The 24,626-nt window shown below is 51.4% G+C and overlaps 1 protein-coding gene and 1 non-coding gene across 6 annotated transcripts in view; one reads left to right on the forward strand and one right to left on the reverse strand.

Moving 5' to 3' along the window:
* Nucleotides 1-7,504: 7,504 nt before the first annotated feature.
* Nucleotides 7,505-24,626, reverse strand: part of LRFN2 (leucine rich repeat and fibronectin type III domain containing 2) — a 177,009-nt gene continuing 159,887 nt past the window's right edge. For all 5 annotated transcript variants that reach the window (XR_011996145.1, XR_011996144.1, XM_025990865.2 and 2 more), the window contains one exon: nucleotides 7,505-11,092. Coding sequence is in view for 3 of the 5 variants with exons in the window: in XM_025990865.2 (XP_025846650.1) it covers nucleotides 10,114-11,092 (979 nt within the window). In the remaining 2 variants the exon portion in view is untranslated. The remainder of the gene's footprint in view (nucleotides 11,093-24,626) is intronic.
* On the forward strand, nucleotides 24,261-24,364 carry LOC112914281 (U6 spliceosomal RNA). The gene has a single exon (XR_003233829.1). It is a non-coding gene; the product is annotated as a U6 spliceosomal RNA (small nuclear RNA).

The raw sequence follows: 24,626 nt of genomic DNA on the forward strand, positions 1-24,626 counted from the left end.
TGGTGCCTTATAACCCAGAGAGGAGAGTCCTGAGTCTCCCCTTAGCTGCTTCAAAGACAACCCAGATTGCATAAAACCTTCTGAAAGACTTCTACTCTTCTGTGCCACAGATCTCCCTTCAATGAATTTACCCTGGAACAATCTGGAAGGTCAGGGGCTCATCACCCTCAGTCATTCTCCACTCATGTAGTGTCTAGTCATCCTTCCATGGAGACCTAGAAAAGACAAGTAGATCTGATAGTGGGCCCATGCTGTAGAGCCTCTGGTACTCATGGAGAGTCCAGCCTTTTCTTCCTTCACTAAACCTCAAAGTCCAGGTATAGACACAGCTTTTATTTCCCAATAAGCCTCTCTTCCTGTATTGGGTCAGGAAGGGAAGGATAAGAGAGCCTTAAGACATATACAGCGCAAACACTCAAATCCTGAAAACAACCTCAATTTCTAGGTGGACCCTGCTTACTTCCTGACTTCACTATGTAGAGGGCCCACAAGGACACTCCAGATGGAGCCCTATCTCAGGCCTCTGCTCTCTTGCCCTCATCTGGATGTGGATGCCAGATAGGCTAGACCTATACCCTGGTCCTGCACAGCTGTGTCCTCACAATTGTTCCTCTAATTCTGCACACCTCACCTCTTCCCTACTCATGCTTGCCTGATCTTTTTCACCTCCCGCCTTCTTAGCCAACAGTGGATCATGGTCTCTGACCCCTGTCCCAGCTGGCTTGGCAGTGGATGGCTGAGAGAGCCATCTGCCCATGTAGAATTCCTGGCAGAGCCACCCTTCTTAGCCCTATGCTGCAATTCTCCAGGGCCCTATATCTTTTTTTCACCTCTCCTAGACTTAGCTGTCCTCCTGCCTAGTGAGTATTTTCTTTCCTTCCTCTGGCTGCCTTCTGGGCCTCACTTCTATTTTTCTGTACCAGGCAGCCATCACTGTAATAGCTGATTGGGGTGGGGTGGGGGTGGCAGTTACGGATGGGGGGTGATGGAAACACAAATTCTGGGGTGCAAAGATTTCATTTGAGACCCTCTTCTGCTCCATAAACTCTGTAAGAACTTGGAAAAAAACAAACTTGCATCCTCAGATTGGAAAATCAGTAAAATGGGGAAAGCAGTAATGTGTAAATCCAAGTTGTTAGATAAGGAATGGGAGGAATGATAATCCATGTGAAAGAATTCACTTGGAACAGTAGGATGCTGTCCAACCTCTCTAGCTCGGCTGTTGATGGTATAGATGTCAAAGGTCCCCACTTTGCTTCTCCCCCACCACTCCACGGTCAAGGCTAGATGTAGGGAAGAAAGCCTGGTTGACCACCCACGGAATCAGATACTCTTGTTTCATTCCCCTCCATCTTGTTTTCTATCCCAAACTAAAGGTGGAGGGGCTTGGCCAAGAGTATCTTACTTTCTCATGCCCGACACAGACCCCCATTCCCTGTTTTCCATACCTCAGGGGAGATGGAAGGCCCTAGGGCTCATGAGAAAAAGTCCCAGAGAAGTCCCAACCTCTGCTCCCTTAGTGATATTGGCCAAGGCCAAACTAACCTAAAACTGTTTGCAGGATTCCTTGGAATCCTTGAACTTTGAAGATCAAGGAAGAATTGGACCCCTTTACTTGATGGCTCTGGAGGTCCTCCCCATGTCCTCCCAGACTTTTGGGGGGACCTGCACTCATCTCCATTTACCTACATCATGGAAGCCAGGCTCTTTGTGTGCAGGTCACCCTATCCCCAGCCACGTATTCTGCTGTACCCCACTTCTCCGTGAAGCAACTGTGAAGTGTCAGCTCTACCCAAGGGCCTGCCCAGCTGTGCACTGCCAGGTGGGGAGGGTCCATTTCTCTAACATTCCTTCTTCACTCCAGTTGGGGTTAATGTGATGATTCAGAAGTAAAGATCATACTGGAAGCCACTTTGAATCTCCCCACCTCAAGCAGGTGGGTGGTGTTTGTGCTAACAGGGACCAGAATGTTAAGGAGAGGTGGAGAGGGCTGGTCATTAGGCTGCCCCAGGTCCTCCTTACCACGCCCTAACTCAAATGAGCCAGACTGCCACTGGGTGATTTATCTGGCATCTGGCAGAGTCTTCCCACAAGCATTTACAGCCTAGAAGGGAAAACGTGTGTTAACCCAGAGAAATGGAGGAAACCAGTGGGAGGGTTTGATGGAAGTATTTGTGTGATTCTGGAGCCCTGTTGTTAGATTTTGGTTATTATGCCAGACCTGGAACAAGCATAAAGGGTGGGCAGGGATCAGGGAAGCGATAAGTGAGGGAGCCCAGGGGTGAGAGCGGGAATTTTCCAGGTCCTCCTTGCTGCTACTGGGACTGTAGATCTCAGAACATGAAGGAGCATCAGGGGCTGCAAAGGCTACCATGTGCTTTCTGCCCCTTTGCTGCCTCCTTCCTTTTCTCAGTGTCAAGGAGACCAATGCTGATTTGGCAAGGGAACTGTAATCTGCCCTTCGGAGATATTCCCAGCCAAGGTCCTGGCTCTGTACCTAGTTTCCTACCATGATTTTGGCCCCACTGCACTCTGAGAGCTGCTTTTTGTCTGGCCTCTGGATTTCTTGTGAAGGTGGGAATGATGGTTGTACATGGGCCCACCAGGAATATGGAGCCATAACCATTAGGCCTTGATCTGATGATTGGAGTACAGGGAGCCACTTCCTGCCTGGGGTGAATTCTGAAATTCATCATGCACAGTCTTGCTTGTAATAAGATTAATAATAATTTTCATGGATATTGAACAGAAGATTCTAATACCCATTGAGGGAGGCTAGAGTGGATGGCCTCTGATAGCTCTGGCAGCCCTGAGATTCTCTGAGTTTGAGAGACCTAATATTATCACTAATTCCCTGTAATTTATAAAAATGTTTTCAACGATGCGTATCATTAATAATAATGACTACCACTCTGCCTTTTCAAATCTGACATATGATCTATAGAACTACATGGTACTTCTTAGGCATACTTACCAAAGTCAAAACTTACCATTGATACTTTACCAGAAAGGAAACAGGGCCAAGAAACGGGTCTGGAATCCAGCTCCTCCCACTGCAGGGCCCCTCACCCACAGGAACAACTGCACTAGCCTTGGGTTACTCAGGATCCCCCAGTTCTCTTCAACAACTCCTCTTCCTTGCCCCCTTTGTTGTATCCATCCTACCTCTCACTACCACCCTTGCAGAAAGTTCCTGGGACAGCTAGCTGCCTCCTTCCACCCCTGCTTGCCTAGGCACAGGATTTCAGTCTTGACCTGGCTCTTGTTTGGCACAAAGCCAAGTCATTCCTCATGGCAGGTTCCTTTGGAACTTAAAATCTAGTGATTTCTTCCAGCCAGATGTGCCCACTTGGGCTTGTGGCCCTGGCCAATCCATCCACCCAACCATCTCCTCCTGGATAGTAGGTTCCCCAAAGCTATACATTATCTTGAACTAAATGAAAACGGACTCATCTTTGTAAAATCAGAGATCTGGAAACTAGCTCATGCCCCTGCCCCCTCCGGGAAACATGTAAGGCCCTCAAGGGCATGCACAGTGTCCTTCGCTTTTATTTTTATTTCTTTTTAAAACCAGGCACAGTGTGGGGCACACAGCAGGTCAGCAAATGCATGTTGAATGCATACGGCGCCGATTTCTCCACCTCTTTCCCTTTTTCTGCTGGGCTCAGTCTTCTCAAACTCAAGGTTCACACGCCAGGATTCAGGCCTTTGACATGAAACCCAGCGAACTGCGTATCTATTTGCCTCGGCAGCGCTGCAGGAAACTTCAGTGCAAATCCATTTATTGAATGTTTATCCAACTCTGCCACTCACGAACTAAGTGATGTTGGGCAAGTTATTTAACCCCCTCTCTACCTTAGCTTCTCCAATGAGAATGTTAATAACAATACCTACTTCATTGTGTCATTTTGATGATAAACTGAGATTATACCAAGCTCTTAGAACAGTGCATGGCACATAGGAAAATTTCAATAATGTCAGCTATTATTAGCAATTTAATTTTGCGGTTCAATACCCACTTGGAAAATGCTAATCTTGTGTCAACCTAATGAAGGGATGAAACTTTCCCATAATTAGTCTGGGTAAATAAGGCAACTAGCCCATCCTTGGTAGATGGACAGAATTGTATCCTCGAGAGGTCCCCAGGGGAATGGGTAGAGAGAATGTGACAGAGAACCCAGGAGGAAGCATTCAGGATTGTTAGGGATAACTGGACTTACTCTTTTTCTTTATAACATTCCTTCTCAGACAGTGAATGAGATAGTTGCTTCTTGTCAGAACGTGCTGAGTTGGTGATGGAGGTGTGAGGCTCTGAGGTTTTTCTTCGTGAGAAAGTATAAACAGTGTCAGGAAGTTCAGCTAACAGAGGTAAACGGTTTGGGGAACAGGAGACATCTTGAATACGGCACAGGAGATGTCAAGGGAAAGCAAACTCACCCCTGCTCTAGTCGCTGCTGGGTGTGCCAGGGAGCACCAATGAACACATGGTACAGAGGAGGTGGCAAAAGAAGAGGGGGTGTGCTCATCATCACTTAACCAGATGGGCAGCTGGACCAAATGACCTGGGGCCGTGGGAGGCTGGTCAGTGGGCTGACTGGCTGTGGCCCAGATGGGTTTGGGGATCCCATGGAGATGGGTGAAATTCCAGTTTCACCCCCTCATCACTAAGGAACCAAGTGGGGAGCCTGAAGGATGCACTATCTCAGGAAGGGATTAGATAATGAGATCTTCCTTGCCCCAGCCCTGCAGAGACTCCAGCACAAGGTGCTAGAGGAGAACACTGGCTCTCATTGTCCCGGAGCGCAGTTGTTGGCTAAAGGAGCCAGAAACTCAATGATCCCAACAAGAAGAGGATATCAGCCAGGCAAGAGCCTGCAATCTGTGCCCATTTGCTTAGAGTCGGTGAGCTGAAGAAAGATGTCGAGCGCCCAAAACGAGGACACTGGGCAAGACGGCCAGGCCTGTCAGAAGACTCTGCATGGCTATGATGGGCATCGGAGGATAGCCTGAGACATGAAGAAGGCCAGCTCCCCTCTTCAGTCTTCCAGGAAACATAGCAATTTCCTCTGCTAGTGGCTGCGGGGAAGGAAAAGCCTGAGCCTTGTAGTCAACACTGCTGGCTATGAGGTGGGAGATCTTAAATGAGATCATGAAAGATCAGAAACTAAGATCTTGGGTGTAAAGTCTGAAATCAAAAATAGGTATTTTTAAATTGTGAGGGCAGCAGTGTTCTGTGTAGATGTTGGGAGAGCAACCTGGGCGGGTCTGATTCTATTACACAAAGGTAGAAACCTCAGGTATTTACCTGGGAGAAGCCTCGTCACAACAGACTGCTTGCTGCCAGCTGCATCGGGTGGAGCGGCTGGGCTTGAGAATCTAGGTGTGCTATTTAAAACCGCGTACTGGGGATTTGACTGCTGTCTGCCAAGTCTTATCTTTTGAGTAAGTGTGTCGATTTTACCCGCAGCTGTTTGTGGAGACCACGATGGCTGTAAGAACAGGGGAAGCCCCGCCTTGCCTGCTCAAACCCTGAGACCCCTGCTGAAGACACACAGGGAGCAGAGAATAGAAGACACAGAAATACCCAGGCTGTGCTTAGGAAAAATCAGTACCTATAGACCTGGGGAGAAAAGTTACTCCTTGTCTTGGACTAGGGAAACCTGAGACAATGACCTTCCTTTTCCCCGGCTAGAAATTATATCCCTTAAAAAAAAATATGTGTGTAAGTTCTTTTAGAATTTCTACAGTGTTATGATGGTGAAATGAAAAGCATCTCCTCTGAGGGGGAAACTGAGGAATGTGTCATTATCAAGAAATTGGGGAAAGGAGGTTAGACTATTTCTCAGAAAGTGTAATAATTCGATTGGGCTCAGAGCATATCAGTGACCTCTTCTCTGTGAGCAGATAACTGAAGCTTCTCTCAATTGGGAAAGAGAATCTGGGTGGGCGAGTGCTTCTCCTGATAGGGACAAGAGTTTAGGAATAGGCAGTGGTGGGAAGATGGGCTTGGTCATTGGAGTGAGCTGGTGTGGGGCTTTCTATCTTATGGAGATAAAGTCACAGGTTTTCAGGGGACAGGGACAAGGTGAGGCTAGGGGTGGAAGGGTTTTAAGAAAGGGACTTCCTAGAAGTCCACAGGCCAAGAGAAGTGCTGACCAAAAGGATGGTCTGAGCAGGACCTTCTGAAGCCCAGGGCCAGGGGAGGGGAGGGAAGGGGATGTATTACAGGCCAAGAAGAGCCAGAAAGACCAGTGTGAGGTCAGAGGAGACCACTTAACCAAGGGGCTCTTGCCTGGAGTCAACATTCTGAGAATTTTACCAGACCTTGAGGCCAAACCAAGAGCTTCCAGCTTAGGCTATAAATCTGAGTACTTCCAACAGTCTAAAATACAATCTATAACAGGTTGAAGGAGGAAGAAAAAATAGGAGGTGATGTTATGGTAAGAGCTAAGGCTTTGCAGCCAGACTTATTGTGTGACCTTGAGCAAGTAGCTTAACCTCTTTTGGGCCTCAGGCCCTTGGTCTGTAAAATCAGCATAATAATAACTACTTTGAGAGTGAGAAATGCAGTGAGAAATGCCTGTTTAGTACCAGCACAGGGCCTGGAAACCATAGGTACTCAATAACTGTTAGTTTCCCTCCCCTTCCAAAAGGTGCTCTGGCAAGTCAATCATTCTGTCTAGAGTTGCACTGTCCAGTATGGTGACCTGTACTAGCCACATGTGGCTCTCAAGCACTTTAAACGTGGCTAGTCTGGATTGAGATGTGCCGTGAGTGTAAAACACACACTAGATTTCCAAAACTTAAGAAGGGGAAAAACTCTCCCCACCCCCTGCAATCTTAAATGTTTTATCAATAATTTTATAGTGATTATACATTAAAATAATACTATTTCAGATATACTGGATTAGAGAAAATATATTATTAATTCCATCTGTTTCTACCTGATTTAATGCAGCCATTGGAAAAAAACTTAAAATGACAATGTGGGTCACACTTGATTCCTATTGGACAGTGCTAGGCTCGCGTTAGATGTAGCTAGGGTTGGGAAGCTGTTTCCAGGGTTTATTCGTCTCTAGACTTTGGGTTTATGCTTTGGTTTGTTGTCCCAGTTCCCCAGTAAAAGACCCTTTAGAAAAAGTGTCATTGGGGGCTCAAGGAAAATGGGTGGGAGGTATCCGTGCGCCCCTAGTGGCTGAGTGTGGTGGTGGCCACAGTACGGGAAAAGGAGGCCAGGCAGGTATATGAGACACCAGGTGAGTCAGGGCAGCTGAGGATGGACCATTCCTTCTTTGCCTGGAGCCTCGCTCCAGATTCCTCTGCTCTTTATTTCAGAAGGACGACCCTGCTCTTTCTTATTTCAGAAGGCTCCCAGCTTACACATGAACTTGGCAGGAAGCAGGTTCCCACTAGGCAGTAACAAACACAGGTGCAAGAGAAAATGCCATTTCAAAGCCACCTTCAGAAAACCGCAGTTTCCAGAGAAATGAACAGCAGACATTCATAGATATGAGAATGTTCTTTTTTTTCTCTCTCTCCCAAGGAGTGTGGTTGGTTTTGTTTTTTAAACTGTACATTTTACTGTACTTTTTTTTTTTTTTTTTAGCAAAGAAAGTTGGCAATTTTATTCTGACCACACGGATGTTGCTTTCCAGAATTCTGAGTCAGAAACATGAAAAATACAAGTGCAAGTACATATCGTGTCATGACAGAGCTCGGGGCCACTGACCAGAATATACGGTTGGTTCCTCCCCTTCTGGTGTCCACCATTTCCTTCTGGGTGTCCGAACCCAAAGGCAAAAAGAAAGGTCCGGTCCCTTCCTCAATGGCTACATTTGGGGTTACTTCCTCAATGGCTACATTTAGAAAGACTGAAGGAGAAAAGTACAGGGAGGAAAAGGAGAGAAGAGAAGCTGGGGTGGGGAAAGAGGGAGGGAGGGAGAGAGAGATTTCTGTTTAAGTTGCCCAATTCCGTGGCTGCCACCATGACTGGGGTAGGCCTGTGTTCTGGCTCTGGGACTAGCCTGGGAAATTAACTGTTCTCAGGAAGAGACTGGCCTGGGCTGCTGAAGACTGTCAGGACCAGAAAGGGATTGGGAAAGGCAGAGGGTCACAGGAAGACCAAGAATGAAGACAGGAGAGCGGAGGGAAGGTGAGAGGAGGTAGGGGGGTGGGAGGAAGAAGGATAAAGACAAGGGATTTGGAGGCTCCTGGACTGGAGCCAGAAGGCAGTCCTGCATAGACAGTTCCCCATCACCTCCTTGTGTGTTCCAGGTAGGGTTGGGAGCCACCACCTCAGCTTCAGGCCCGAGCCCATCAGAACCCTTCAGCACAAGGTGACTGGGACTCACCTGGATGTGGTATGCAGTGTGGTTGGCAAGCGGAAGGAGGGAGAAGAAGAGGAGAGAAGCTAGAGTTCAATGGCACAGACTCAGAAGAGCAAAGAATGGGTTGGGGAAACTGAGGGAGAGGTAGTATGTCGGCAGCGAGGAGAGATCTGGAAGAGACAGAGACTGGGAGAGACAGAGATGCAGGGGAAAGCCCTCCAGGTGCTTCTAAAACAGTTTCCCTTGCCCATGTCTCCTCTGCCACCTCTTGACATGGTCTGGGGTATAGGGTTAATCCTCCAATAGAAAGGAACCCATGGGAGCCCTCTCATTGCCATCTGTCATTTCCATGTATAGATCCTCATCAAAGCTGGCGTCTAGGAGAGGCATCGCCCATGTCCCACCCTGAGCCACCTTCCTCAGGCACAAAGGATGGACTTTGCACACAGAAATGTCCAAGCCAGGGTGAAGACAACATAATGAATCCCAAACACCATCCCAGGAGGTGGCCTTTGCACCTGCCCTGATTTGGTCCCTAACTCCCTGTGTGATGTTGGGCAAGTCGTTTATACTCTGGGGCAGTGGGGAGGGAGAGAGGGTTAAGGATGACATGATTGCAAACACCTCTTCAAACTTCAAAACTCTACCATTGTATAAAGATTCCGGTTTCCCCCTCCAAAACCTCTAGAATTCTCCCTCTGTGTCCAGTCAGAAGAAGGATGCTTTACCAGCTTGTGCCACTGGTACTGCTGATCTGGAAACCATAACACCTAGATTCATGGAAGAGTTCGTTAATCCTTAGAACTTGAAGGGAATCCAAGACCAGGTACAATCCAGTATTTTGTGAATTAAGAGACTGAGGTCCAAAGAGGGAAAGGGTCTTGCCCAATGTGTTCAGCTGGTTATTCAGTAGTGGCTCTGGGACCCAAACTGAGAGCTTTGGACTCCAAGTCCAGTGCTCCTTTTGTCACCCCCCTCTGCTTTCCTCAAGAGAAGCCCTCTTAGCCTGCCACAGGTTCATGGGGACTTTCTGCCCCAGCTTCCCCCCAAAGAAGTAAAAATCCTACAGCAATTCCAAAAGTGAACATCCTTTATGTCCTCATCCCTTTCCCATACATAAGAAGTCCTGGCAGTTACTCTTCTGGCTCAGGCTGATGTGATGGGTATGGGACATGACGTTTGAGCAGGGGAAGCTGGGTCAGGTGTGGGGGTGGTTGCCCATCCCTCCCAAGTGTGTGGACGGTTGGAAATAATGGGGAGTCTGGGCTGGAGATGCCACAGCCTTCCCTCCAAACAAGCATGGAACCAGAATCATCACCTTCTCTTGTCAACAGACAATAATCTCCCACTAGCACGGCTCCTGGGAACCCGCTCTCACATGAAGAGTAAATTCTCCATGTTCTGTGTGAATAAAGAGGAGGAGTCTGGGAAGTGGGAAAAGTAAATTAGGAAACAAAAGCAACATTGGAACCATAAGCACTCCAAAGCCGCTTGCTTACACGCTACATTCGTGATCAGAAAGGAGGGAGTCCGCCTTTCCGAGCACTCAGGGCTCAGTCCGACATTTTAGCGATCGAGTCCGCTTTCCCTGAGCACACCCCAGCTGGGTGGTGGGGGACAGGCCTGGAAGGTGGTGTGGGTGTGTTGAGGGGGGCGTTGAGGGAGACGAAACTGTCCCTAGATGTAAACATCACCATGGAAACTCCACAAAGACTTGCCAGTACAGTTCTTTCCCCTTCATCCACCCTGCAAGGGTGAGCGGGAGGAGGAAGCCCCCTCCCCAGGCCTACACTGTGCTCTCCATCACCCACTCGGAACTGCCAAAAGTTCCCCGGGCCCCCACCAGGTCACTCTCCTCAAAGGGCAAGAGCATGCCATTGACAGAGAGGCTGCGCTTTGTCCAGATGTTCGAGACCCTCCGAGGGGGGCTGTAGCCACCAGGGGCCACCCCTCCGGCTGCGGCTGCTGCGGCTGCAAAGTCCCCCATGTCAAAAGAGTGGCTGCGCTTGGCCTTGCCCTCCAGGGGCAAGGGGAGCAGGCTCCTGGCTCGGGCCGCGGGTGGCCCCAGCAGTGGCTCTCGGTCCGAATGGTGGCCCCTGGCTGATGTCCCAGACCCTCTCCCGCCTGGAGTCCTGGAGTCCAGTAGCTCCTCCTTTCTCTGGCTCTTGAGGTCCAGGGAGGCAAAGGCCCCCATCAGGCGGTCAAGGTTAGGCTTGGGGCGGGGGGCTGGGGGTGGGAGCCTCCAGGGGCCCCGTCCCAGCCCTGCGGCCTCCCCGCTGCCCAGGGAGCTGGAGGAAGAGGAGTCGCTGCCCCGGGCCAGGCTGGCACTGAACTGCACGAGTTCATTACGCACCACCACCTTGGGTGGCCCCTGCACAGGGGCCCCACTGGGCGCGCTGGCCAGAGCGGGTGGCGGGGCCCCGTTGGTCTGCGAGTGCACATTGCTGACCGCCGCAGCCGCCAGCTTGCCCGGGGCCTCCTGGTTGCAGACCTTGTAGCGCACCATGAGGATGACAATGAAGACCAGTAGCGTGGCCACGATGATGCCGCCGATGACCAGGATCATGGTGCCACCCAGGATCTGGCTGTGCATCGACTGGCACTGCGGGTAGTCAGCCTTGGTGAAGAACTGCGCACAGCCCACGATGTTGGTGGCTGTGAGCGTCGTGGCTGTGTCGTCCCACATGGCCAGCACACACAGGTCGTAGCCGGTTCCTGACACCAGGTTGTTGACCACGAAGGCTTTGTTGGAGGCTGGGATCATCCTGGGGTGGGTGGACGCAGAGGAGGAAGATGGTGAGGGTTGGCAGGGACAGAAATAGAGTGACAGAGGCAGGAAAGGGTGGTGGTGGCAGCAGGGGGACAGACACAGGGACACAGAAGGAATGAGGTGGAGCAGGAGAGAGACAGGGACAGGTGCAGAGACAGGAAAAGGATCCAAGGAGAGATAGGAGGGGAGGGGGACAGGAACAGGGTGTAGGAGGTGGGGAGAGAGTCCCACCAGGCCCAGGTAAGGAGCCAGAGAAAGACAGGTGGGGGTGGAAGGGTCAGTGAGAGATGTGCACACAGACCAGGTGCCCAACCAGCCCAGGAGAAGCAGGAACATAGAAACCAGGAGTGCAGAGATGAAGGAAATTAGGAGGGGACAGTGGAGAGGGGGTAAGGAGATGGGAAGAGAAGGTACGGAGGCCAAGATGGGAGAGGGACCACGGCAGGGGCAGAGGGAGAGACACGGAGAGGCAGAGAGGTTAAAGCCTGCAGAAGCAGAGTCTAAACAAAGTCTAAAGCCTGCAAAGCAGAGTCTCACAATACCCAGCCCGACTCCAGCCCTGGCTCCCTCAGACTCTGGGAGGTAGTGGGAGCCAGGCCTGCCCAGGCCCCCCCCTTCAGACGCCCCAGACCCTGTTCACCCCTTGTGTCCTGGAGATTCATGGACATCGGCTGAGCACCCCCATGAGGCCCTGCCCTCAGAGCCTACGCCATCGTCCTCTGCAAATGGCTTTCTCAGGCTTGGCAGGAAAATGTTTGCTACTGCAAACTGGTTGGAGAGGTCTAAGCAGAAGACAGCTGGAGGCAGGGAGGGGTGGGGGACAGTGCAATATTGAAGATGGGAGGGCCATTCTGCTTCCCTGAGGAAAGGGATGATTCCTCCTTCATGGGCCTAGCAGGCCAGCCTCACCCAGAGACGTGGGGAAAGAGAGTCTCTGCTCAGGAGGCCTCGACTGGTCCCTCCACCTTAGGAGAGGGTCTAGTGGGGCAGCTGGGGCCTCTCCGCTGTCCTGGGCCTCTCTTGCCAGGATCCTCAGGAAGCCTGGGCGCACTCCCTGATCTCTAAGGCCCTGTCTAGGTATTGTGCCTTAGTATTATCTCCAGAGACAATGCCTGTGTTGTCCCATCAACACTCCTGGAGAGATAGTCACCTCGTCTTAGAGGGGCCATGTCCCTCTCTGCCTTTCCCACTGCGTCTCCTCATGAAGAGCCCTCCATCTCCTACTACTCAAGGGCTCTATCAGTGCCTGCCAACCCCTCAAGCCCAGAACCAGGCAGCTTAATTGAGATCTCAACTATGAAATACTGGAGCCTGAAAACTTCCACCTGGGAACTCCTCGCACAGGATTGGAGTTGACAAGCTTTTATTGACATCCCATCAGTGGGCAGCACAAGAGGCCCATTCCCTCCCTCCTCACGTTCCCAGCTCGCTCTGCTGATGGGGAAGCCACAGTGGAGGGAACTTTGGTTCCCAACCCCACCCCTAGCCCATAGCTGCAAGAGGTGGGGGCTGGGGCTGGGGCTGGGGCTGGGGCTGGGGCTGGGGGCAGTTTCCTCAAGGGCCCGCAGGCCAGCCCCTTATGGCTAGCTGTTTCACCTGGGCATCATGGCAATCCTAGGAGGGTACGGACTAGTGCTCTCATGGCACAGAACAGGAATGGCCAAGATTCAGAGAGGTTAAGTGGTGTGCTTGAAGTCACACAGCTGGGACTACAAGGTTGGACCACTGGACTTTAACACTGGTTTCTACATCCATAATCTGGGTTTGCTCCTAACCAAGTGATAAATTTGGGGCATTTTGCCTCATCTCACTGAAACTCTTGTCCCTGTCAGCCACCCCTTCCCTGGAGCAGCGCTCAGAGCCCACCATGGCTCATATCCCTCCACCAGCAGGATCTCTGGCCTGCTGGGCCACGCACCGGGCAGAGCCCAAGGAGTCCTATGTGGCCAGTGCCCACTTCGTTCCCCCTCAGAGCTAATGATATAAGTTGGAGAGGCAGGACCTATACACACCCAGACAGTGACAATAGTAAGAGCAAACACCAAGTGTCACCTGTGTGCCAGGCCCTATTTTAAGGGCCCCACGACTAGCAACTCACTTAGTCCTATAGTAACTCTCCAAGGCAGCCACTACTGGGATCCTTACCCTGCGGGTGGGAAGGCAGAGGTGCAGAGGTGAGAAGCAAACCTACAGAGCTGGGATTTGACTCCAAATCACTGTCCCCAGCACCTCACTGCAGCATGAGCAGTGTAGGAGCACATCCGTTCAAGGGGGAGCTGGGCCAGCTTGTTTATTGAACACTTATTATGTGACAGGGTTCCCATATTTGGCATCACATTTAACCTTTGCAACAATCCTAGGACATGGGGGATGGACCATGAGCCCAGAAATCCTACCCATGTTTAGCTGTTTTCTCCTGGAAAGCAGACTACCACTGCTGCTAATTAATAATAAAGAAGAGGATCTAAAGTCGAGTGAGGGCTTCCTATGTGCCAGGCGCCGTTCTGAGATCTTAAAGGGGGTTAATACTCATAATAGCAATCATCACCTCCGTCTTACAGACAAGAACCAGAGGCACAGAAAGGGTCAGCTGGCTTCCCAGGGGCACCCAGATAGTAACCAACAGAGCTGGGATCTGAACCGGGCAGTCTGGCCTCAGAGCCTCCACTCCCAACCACTGTACCATCCTGCCTCTCAGATGCCGTCCTGTTTTCCTGAAGCCCCGAGGGGCCACTTTGTGTGGAACCCTGCCTGGCCACTCTCCCCCTTCCTTCCCAAGTCGGGGCAGATCAGAATGTGATGAAGCCACAGTGGGCCTGATCAGAACAGGACTGATTCTTGGCACCAGGGGTGAGAGGGGGCAGGCTAGAAAAACTTCCCACTGTAACTGGCCCATCAGACACAAGGCTGGAAGAAAGGACTTACTGCCCAGGATTAAGATCAGGGAAGCCGCTCCTGGTTCCTGGGTGTGTATGTGTGTGTGTGTGTGTGTGTGTGTGTACTTACAGGAGAGCCAGGGCCAGCTGGCTCCAGACAGCCTTGGCAGTCAAGTCCCACCTTTGGCAAAAACAATAATAACCAGTGCTCACTGAGCACTAAACCTGTGCCTGGAAGTTTGTGTAAGTTATCTCACTTAACCCGCCTGACAACCCCTGGAGGAAGTCGTTATCCTCATTCCCATTTAGGGAAGGAGGAAGCTAAGCAGTTGTCACTTTCCCTCGGGGGAGTGGTGGAGCTGAGAACGGATCTGGATCCGCTGGGATGCGGAGCCCACACTTCTAGGCATAAGCAAGGCTGCTTCCCACCCCGGGCAACCAAAAAGACAAACGGCACAAGGAAGTCATGAGAAACGGGCACTATTCAAACTCTAGTGACAGAATCAAATTCATCTCTGCCCGTGCGGCCCTGTCCAGCCGCTCATGCTCCCCAACACAACCAACCACTGATCCTCCGGGCTGGATCTGGAGAGCCTGGGTCCCCCCTTGACCCCTGTCCACGTCCCACAGGCAGTCTGGGAAGGTTCTACCTTCTGGACTTGGCGCTGCCCCATACTCACACTTCTGCTGAGGCCTTACCATCGTTGGTGTGGATGAATGCAGCAGCCTCCACATAGGCCTCTCTGCTTCTGCCTGGGTTCCCTTCACGTCCAAGCTCAGCACCACCAACCCCAGAGTGCTCCATCCAGAACAACTCTGCCCCGCCCCTTGTCCATTGAAACACTCTTCTAGAACCAGTCTCTACAAGAGACAGTCCAAGCTCCCGAGCTGGGCTCCCAAACCAGGCAGCCCATCACCTCCTTGTCCCTCCACCCATGCACCCTCTGACCTTTGCCCACGGTCTTTGGGAAAACACCTCGGAATCAGTTGGGCTCAATAGTGGCAGAAGGCATAATACTCACAGAGGGATAATTAAAGCCTTTACTTACAAGAGACTTTGTTACAAAGGGGTAGGTTTGAGGTTGGGGGGCCACAAGGGAACGTGCCATTACCCAGGGTTGGTAGCAGCCGAGCTGTTACCCAATCTAGCCCTGAGCATACCAGAGGATGTCAACAGACGCAGGAAGAGGAAAGATTCATGCAGATCATGCAGCGCTGCACTGAGTGTGGCCCACAGGTGGCCGCTGGTCCATGTGCTGGTTATTCCTGGTCTATGATCACACAGTACAGAAATGCAGAATAGCATTAAGACAGTTTTATGGCAATTTGGCATTGGTGTGACACCCAAGTGCATGATCATCTTTTTTCTGATAATTTATTTCCATTATATTCTTATAAAAGCATTGGTCTGCAACGGATTGGGAAACAGCATGATCCCTCGTTATGACTAGCTAGAGAAGTATTGATCTAGGATAGGAATTACCAGCCTTGGCCCTACTGACACTTGGGGCCGAAAATCCTTTGTCGTTGGGGCCGTCCTGTGCACCACAGGCTGTTTAGCAGCATCCCCGGCCTCTACTGACTGGACGTGAGTAGCATCTCCAGTTGTGACAACCAAAGATGTCTCCAGACATTGCCAGATATCCTCTGGGGGCAACAAAGTGGCATTGAAAATTTGCTCGAGGGACAGGCAGCCAGGGGCAACCTTACAGCATGGGAACCAGTCAAGTAAATACCCTCACCTCACTCTCTTCCCTCCTCCCAATCTTCTGCTGTTACTCCCCAGAGCTGAACCCCACCAAAAGCTACAGTTCATGGCTGCACACTGGCCAGCCTTCCAGGGCACACGGCAGCACAGAGGAGTGCATGTGGAGAGGCAACGGGCAATACCTGGCACGACCATTGGGCCCAAAGCCCTTTTTGTGAAAGACACGTCCTGAAATCCTGATAGGTTTCTGTCTATCACACAAAACCGGAGACATCTCTGTTTGCAGAAAACATGAACTGCTATTTTAAGTTCAATTGCTCCAACACGTTAAATTTAATTAAGCTCACGTGCTCTAAAGCACAATTTAAAGCTGCAACCCCAAGCACTTAGCCAGGAAAAACAAAACAAACGTAAGTGGCTGCTTCTGAGTTTTCTCTTTTGCCCTATTACTATTCATTCGGCATTCGTTCATTCAGCTTAATACGATCAGACCAATCTACAGCTGATGTCTCCCGCTGACGTCAGAGCTTTAGGAGGAGTCACAGGAGCGTAGTGGTTGCCTGACTATTTGCAATCAGGTCTGTATTCCCTTTCACCTGTCCCCACTCTGAGTGCCGAGGAACTACACTCCCCGGGCTCCCTTGCCCGTTCCCAGGCTCAGCTGGCCAATGGGAGCGCTGGAAGAAGGCTGGAGAGCGGGAGGAGGGGAGAGGCCAAGCTATATCTGCCTCTTTCTCTGCTTCACACGGAGGCTTCCCCTCAGCTCCTGAGCCCCCTCTGTGATCCCAGCTCCGGCATTCCGGTTCCTGCGCCACGGCCTTGGATCTTTGGCTCTGGTCATGTCCTCTCCTGTGTCCTCACCCCTAGGGGGCGGTGGGACAGTGCTATGGCTGCCTGCTGTGGCCCATCACTCCATGCCTCACTGACCCCCTGGTTGAAGCCCCAGCGATTCCATCCCCTGTGTAGCCCAACCCCTGTGCTGAATTTCCTCTTAGGTCTAGAGCATGCTTTTATTTCTCCTGATTGAATCCCGAGTGGCACAGGAGGGGACTTTCCCATGATGGGGATGTCCTATCTGTTCTCATTTTCCCCTCGCATTTTGGGAAAAAGACCATCCTGGTTTCATAGCAGCAGCAGCAGCAGCAGCAGCAGCAGCACATCTTGGCCTGACCTGGGGGAACGCCAGCCTCAGGAAGCACTTGGCCACCTTCTCTGAATCTCTCTCCACTCCCCACATAAGCCACCCTGACCCCTTTGCATCTAACCACCCCAGTTCCTGGAAACCTCCTATCTCTCTCTCCACCCGGTGGCTGCGTCCCTCCGTCCCTTGAGGCCTGACCCAGACAGCACGTCAAGCCCCGCCGAGAGGTGCCCCTGCCACCGCACTCCTCTACCACCGCCCTTGTGCACCCCCTCCCTTAGAGCCCTTCTCTGTTTGTGCTTATGCACGGACTCCCTTGAGGACCGGGTCCTCGTCTTGCTCACTTTGTAGCTCCACTGCCAATCATGTTATCTGGCCTAGAGTCACTGCTGAGTAAATATTTATCTACAGTTGAGTGAATGAAAGAGTGCTTTGTTAAATGTTAAGGCCTATACAAATGGGAGAGAATCTTATTTAAATATGATGGCTGGCTAATGGTGACTCGCAGACAGCGGCTGGTCCCGAGATCTTTCCGGAGAGATATTTTTCTATATCCTTAAGGCTCACCACATGGCCTCCTGAGCACCTTTATGGATGCACATGTAGATAGACAGTTGTTTGGGACGTGTGAGTGTGGGGATGGAGGGGCACGTGTGTGCATGTGTGAAACTGTGTGGGGCATGTCTGTGTGTCATCTCAGTACCATCTGAGAGCTGAGTGTGTGTACGTGTGGGTGGGTGGGTGGGGGTGTGTCGGTGTTCACATATATCCGGTATGCAAAGATGCTGGGCCCAGGCAATGTTAGTCACTGCTCTGCCCATCTTCCACCTAGGCCTCTACTCACCCAGCCACTCTTGCATGTCCCCTGACACTCCTGAGGTGACTCTGTGTGATCTCTCCCAGAGACACTTGCAGGCCATGTCTGTTCCTTCCTAGTTGCTCCCATTAAAGGTATTGGGGTCATCCGGGAATGGGAATGGGGAGACCTTGAGTCTGCCTGGGCCTCAGAGCGAAGCCTGGGAGCTGCCTACCGTAGTCCACTTCCTTACTCCTGGGCTCACTCCAGACCACGTTCCCCAATCTTCCTTGTAGTTAGGGGAGTCCAAGTGATGTGTTCTGGCAAATGGAATGTGGGCCACCCCTGGGCTAGGCCTTCAAAAGGCCAGACTGCCTGCCCCACATTCTCCCTCCCTTCTGCACCCAGATGCAGAGTGCGGTGACCTGCCTTGATCACACAGGTGACAGCAAAGCCTGGGGGGTAGTAGAAGCCAGACGCCTGTGTCTCCAGGTGCAGAAGACATCCTGACTAACCCGGTACACTGCCTTGGACTCAGGACAGTGAGACCCAATTTGAGCCAAGACTGCATTTGAGCCTTTCTGTGTTCACAGCCATTTGCAGCAGTGCTGGCCTCTCCTGACTAGCACAGGCCTCACAGATCAGATGAGGTGGGCCCAGGGAGCGTGCTACCCCGAGATGTGTGAGGGTGAGAGGACTGAGCGTGTATCTGTGTAAGAGGAAGAAATTGGTACTGGTGTCGATACAGGAGATGCAATTTCTGCTTTCCTGGAGTTGTCACTAAATTCACCTCTTTTCTCTCCAGCCCCCATCCCTTCAGCTCCCCGGTACCACTACTTTTTAGGTGCACCGCCCCCCCCCCCCCCATCCATGATGCACCACAGCTGCCTGCTGGGCCCCAGCAATAATTTGGAGAAGCCATGTCAAGCTGCCCCACTCCACTTCCCCGGCTCTGCACCCTCATTACCGGCTCTTCACAGAACCACCAGCCTGCCAACCTCTCTGGCCGGCTGCAGGAGCTCGGAGCACATGAAACAGCCTCATTAAATGGAGGCGAGCGGCTATGGCTTCCCAGCCTTTCCCTATTCCTGCAAGCCCCCAAAGGGGCCGGTTCGCTACCCTGCACAAACCACAAGGTACAGGGGAGACACGGCTGCTTCTCTCTGGCATACAACTTATTGAGTACTTCCCACGTGTGGGCACTTGACAGGCACAGGCTCTTTGATTCCGCACACTGATTGCGTAGGTGGGAATAATTCTCCCCAGGTTACAGATGACGAGACTGAGGCTCGGGCAGATGGGTCACCTGCTCAAGGGCACAGAGCTGCACGGTGGCTGAGCAGGTGTTATTAGCCAGGCCTTCCAGACCCCTGACCACGATCTGTCCTATACTGAATTACCCTGAACTGAACTGAGCAGAATCAGATTTTAGCAGCAAGCAGGTCTTAAGAGTCAGGCAAACTGACAGAATTTTTTTGAAAAAATCATGTTTTACTCCAATGACAGCTGATATTTATTGAACACTTACCATATGTCAAACACTCTTCAGAATATGCTTCATGTATTAAACTAATTTAATCCTAATGGCAAGTCTATGAGGGAGGTACACTATTATTATCCTAATTTTACAGATCAATACATTGAAACTCAGAGAAGTGCTTTGCCCAAGGTCCCATAGAATGTTTGTGCCTAGCCAAGATTTGATCCCAGCACTCTCATATTACCTCCATCACTGCTCATGATCACCCTGAGAAGTACCTTTTGTAATTATGCTCCCATTTTAGAGACAGTAACTGGATGGCGGTTTTGTAGCTAATTAGGGGTGGAGATGAGACCTTAGTGAGTGATGAGGGTTGTCTGGTGCTTGCTTCCTTACGCTCATGTGAGATCTGAAGATGAGATCTGGAGACTGGGAAGGAGCCACGTGGATATCTGCGGGCAGTCTCCTCACAGAGGGAGCTGCCATTACAAAGGCCCTGAGGCAGGAACAGTGACGAAGCCTGTATGGCTGGAATACAGTGATGGAAAGGAAGAGTGGTGGGAGATGAGGTCACCAACATTGCCGCCAGCAGCCAGGTTTTGGAAGGCTTGCAAATACGTTCAGTGTTGTGCTCCGACTCTGAGTATTTGCTGGGCACCAGGGTTGAGAAGGATTCTGAGGCCATGTTCAAATTCAGTGGGACAGGGTGGTACGGGCCTGCAAGAGCCTGTCTCGTTGCTTATGGTCTAGAGATCAGGGAATTGTTAGAATTATTGGAATTACTAACACAGCTTGCAAAATCCCCTATTCTGGTGTCTCATGCGGGAAGCTGGCCTTCCCTAAATGTGTGGCCCTGAGTGGTCACAGGGGAAGGCACATGGCTGCTCTTTAGAAGGGGACTATCATGGAGCCGGCGTGACTGAGCAAGGGCTGCAAGAATCAGAAGCCTTTCATCAACTTCTGACCAGGGCCAAGGGCCAGGGACCAGGCTCTGCTGCCTTTGCCCCTCCTGAGAACACAGGCTCCCCCGGGGGCCCCGGGGCCCTCTGTCATCTTGGCAGTTACTTCACCCTGTCAGCAAGTAAAGAAGCCACATTCAAGATGATTAAGATTCTGAGGCAAAGCCGCCCACTCTCCATTCCCACAGCCCTCAGGAGAGCAGGCAGGGTGGGTCATCAAAGCCCTCGTGGAACTGGCCTCTGGGGGAACTCTCTTGCTCTCCTTCCCCCTGCCTCCTCTGTGCCAGCAGCTAGAGGATCTTGTTAAGAGCAAGTCAGATCAAATCCTTCCTCTGCTCAACGTCCCCAGGAAGGCCTGTCTCAGATGTCAAAGCCCTAGTGTGGCCCACAGGCCCCATGTGATCTGCACCTCACCTCTCTTATTTCCTCTCTTCCTCCTTACCCAGATCGCTCTGCACCAGTCTTCAAACCTGCCGAGGTGCTCCTGCCTCAGGGCCTTTGCACTGGTCGTTGCCCTTGCCCTTGTTCTACCTCCAGATATCCTTATGCTCACTACCTCACCTTCAATTCTGCCCCAATGTTACCTTCTCTGACCACCTATTTAACGTGGCGGGCTTCCTCTCATCTCTATTTTGGCTCCCCCATGCCCCTGACTTGGTCTGTCTTTCCCGCATTCAACTTTTATTGCCTGAAAGATGCTATCATTTGCTAATTTACTATGCTTACTATTAATTAGCATTCTCTCCTTGCAGTAGAAGCCATCTCAGCTCTCCTTCTGGGGATCAGGGTTTTTTGCCGGTTTTGTTCACTGATATTTCCTCAGCCTGGAGAACAACATTTGGTACAAAGTAGGCCCTTAAAAACATTTGCTGGGCAGGTGAAGGAAATGCATGTTCTATATTTGCACCACCTAACACAGTAGCTACATGTGGCTATTTAAATTTAACTTCAAATTAATTAAAATGGAATCAAACTAAACATTCAGTTCCCCAGTCACGCCAGTCACATGTGGCTAGAAGCTACCACACGGGACAGGGCAGCCGCCGAGCACCCCCAATGTCCCAGAGTCCTGTTGGACAGGGCTCTTTCAGGGCATGCTGAGCACTCCAGTAGCAGGTAAGTCCTCTCCTGTGTGAGCCCTGGAACCCGAAACGGATGGGGCCAGGCTGAGGAACACTGACCAGCTCAGGGACCACTCCTAGAGGTTTCTAGAGGTACTCTGAGTTTTCTTTCTCCCCACAAGATCTTTCAGTGACTTTGGGCAGCTTCATCTTTTTCGTTCTTCTTGCTTCACCTCGGACCGCAGGTTCAGTGGGGTCTCTGCGGGGTTCCCCTGGGTCTGGCTCAAGCTCCTCTGCCCCTGGAGTGCTCTGGTTCTCTGCCTTGCCAATCTGAGGTTCTGAGCTCCCCTCTGGTTCTCTGTTTCTAAATCCTCGTTCCTGCTTTTCCACTTCCCATCTACTAGTTACACTTCTGTTGCGTAAGTCTCTATTAAGAAAAATCCCTGGTAAATCCAATCCTGGTGATAAATGTCACGCCTCCCAGGAACACCTACTGCTAGAAAGAAAGAGAAGGTGCAGAGGCAGCAGAGTGTCGTGGTGATGAGCAGACTCTGGAGCCAGCCTGCTGGGTTCAAATACTGGCTCTGCCGCTTACCGGCTGTAATAGCCTACCACGGACAATCTCTTAACCTGCCTGGGCCTTAGTTACCTTAAAATACCCTATTTCTGTAAAATGGGGCATTTATAAGTTTGTGCATTATAGGGTCACATAAATGAGTCATGATTCACCAAGAACCCAGGTCAGCGTCTGGCACAAAGTAAACTCCTTTGAGGATCTATTATATAAAGGAGTTGGCGATGCTGAACCAAAAGAAACAGATCTCTTACAGTGGAAATGTAAGCTTTGGGGATGTGTAGCTGGCAAGCCTCACACCAGCTAGAAAGGAGGAGACCTGTGCTGTGCCTGGGTCCTGGCTGGGCAGGCAGGGAGGCATGGTGCCTGCAACACTCACTGCAGGGATGTGTGTCCTCCCACCCCTCCATGTGACTATAAGAAGCTTTATTCAGAGGACACATGGTGATAGTGTTAGTTAAACCCTGGCTGAGTGATTGCAGAAATGACTAAAATTGGGCCAAGGTGAGCCAAGCCCCAGCAGGGTGCATCTGTGCTCACCTCCCCAGAGTAAAGGCTTACCTGGTGATAGGTAAGGGTCTGATCTCACCTTTCAAGATCTTTCCTTTGCTCCCTGACTCAGGAAGCATGGCACATCCAGCTGCCTGGCAAGGATGTGGGCAATTGCCAGGCCCCGTCTTTGGCTGGAACAACAGTGCTAGTCCATTGCTCCACGGTGCTCCTTCATGGAGAGGACAAAGCCAGAAGGTCAGGGTGAGAGCTCTGGTCCTGGGTCATGAGGGTTCAAAGCCCGGCACCATCACTTACTGGCTGTGTGACCTTAGACAAGCCACTCAGCCTCTCTGTCAATGGGGATGGATGATAGAGCCTCCCTCACAGGGTCATTGTAAGATTAAATGAATCAACACCTGTCATGTGAACGGTGCATGGTCCCTAGTGAGGGACCAGCAGAGCTAGCAGGTGACCCAGGGTGTCCTCTGGTCCCAAGGCAGGGCCGAGCGATGAACCCAGCAGGCATGAAGTTAGGTTCAGTTCCCACTAGAGGCAGGCATGCGGCCCAGCACAGGGCCAGGTACCTGACACCCAGCAGTCCAGGCATTTGTCTGGCTGATTCCCCAGTGTCTGCTAGTCTGTCCACCTCCTCTGGCATCTCCATACTCAGACCTCAGGAATGCCACTTGAGAGTGGCACAGGTCCCCCTCCAACAGGCTCCTCTAGCTGTCAGTACTACGCTCACACAGGTCAGGGACAGGCCAGGCAGCCGATCCAGCCCCCAGTGTGTATGGAGGACAATCCTGGCTCACATGGGGCCGTGGCCTGAGAGCTGCTGCTTGCTCCCACATGCCCCAAGCCAACCCCATGGGGACACAGAACAAGGTGCTGGTTTGTTGGTTTGTTTGTCTGGACACATTGGTGCTGCTCTCAGATTGTGTGGTAGCTCTCCCATCCCACCTTTGGTTTCCACTTTTCCAGGATTAACATTCCCATTCCTTCCAACATTTCCTCCAGCCCCGATTTCCACTTGTCCCCCAGCTGCTCCCCTCCAGTCACAGGCCAGTTTGTGGTCAGCCCTCCTCTCTGGGGCAGTCTGGGGACAGAGAATGGAGTCAGATCCCACTATCCCCCAATCAGACATCAGATTTCTCCTGAGCCTCCCCTACTCGTACCCAAGACCTCACTGAACTTTCTGGAAGCAGCATCCCATTGGTGGCTCACACTTGAGCATGCAGTCAATGGAAATGCCCTGCGATTTCCCCAGGGTTGCTATTAAGCCCTGTTGTTCCCATTCTGTTCCCCTAGAGGAGCATTTCTCCCATTGCCGGCTTGTTTCTTTGCCACTGCAGCTGACCCAGGCAAGCTCCCCAGCGCACGGCAGGCCTCTCTCGGTGTGTGCCTTTAACTTTCTTTCTCCCTTCATCCAAGTCTCCAAGGATGCAAAACTTTTCTCAGTGTTTACTTGTCCTTAGCTCCCAGCCCCCAAGGACTGGGTTGGCATGTCTCAGAGGAAAAAGTGTGGGTTTTAGAATCAAGCAGAAGTCTCTCTTTGAAGGCCGGTTCCGCCCCCAACCGTGTGACTCCGAATCGGATCATTTTCTGTCTCTGAACCTCTCTGCTCACGTGTGAGATGAGGATAGCAGTGTCAACCTCCTGTGTGAGTGTGAAAAATTAAATGCAGTGGGATGAGCATGGCCGCCCCTTCCACTCCCTTCCCAGGGCCACTTGGTACCTCAGTGAAGATGATGATGACGATGATAGTTGCCTTTTATCTCCTTGAGGAGCTGAGAAAAGCTTGCTCGCTAACAAGTCATCACTTACAGAAAAAACACAGAAGGTGTCAGACCAATTATACCTCGTTGTAAACACAGGAGTGTTCAAAGTAAAGATTCCCCACCAGCTGCGTTCACCATGCACCAGAACAATCAGCAGGCGCCAGGTCCGTGCCACCCAATGATGCCCCTCACCACCTGATTGGACAGCTCCCCTGGTTGACAGATCCATAATTTCATGGGGGCGCCACCCAGGGGCAAAGTCACCTGTGGTACCCATCTCCTTAAAAATGTCATCACAGTGCTTGCTGCAGCTACACATATACTAAAATTGGGATGATAGAGAGATTAGCACAGCCCTTGCACAAGGAGGACTTGAAAATTCATGGAGCAGTCCATATTTTTATGGAATTCTGACACAGGCTACAGCATGGGTGAACCTTGAGGGCATTCTGCAAAGTGCAATAAGCCAGATACAAAGGAACAAATACAGCATGATTCCTCTTAAAGCACTGAGAGTGGTCAAGTTCATAGATACAGCAAGTAGAAGGGCGGCTGTCAGGGGCTGGAGGGAGGAGAAGGGGAGTCGGTGTTTGATGGGTGCAGAGTTTGAATGTGGGACGATGGGTGGGGGTGGCTGCACAACAACAGGAATGTACTTCATGTC

The sequence above is a fragment of the Vulpes vulpes genome, chromosome 1 (genome assembly GCF_048418805.1).
Source record: "Vulpes vulpes isolate BD-2025 chromosome 1, VulVul3, whole genome shotgun sequence".
Taxonomy (NCBI): domain Eukaryota; kingdom Metazoa; phylum Chordata; class Mammalia; order Carnivora; family Canidae; genus Vulpes; species Vulpes vulpes.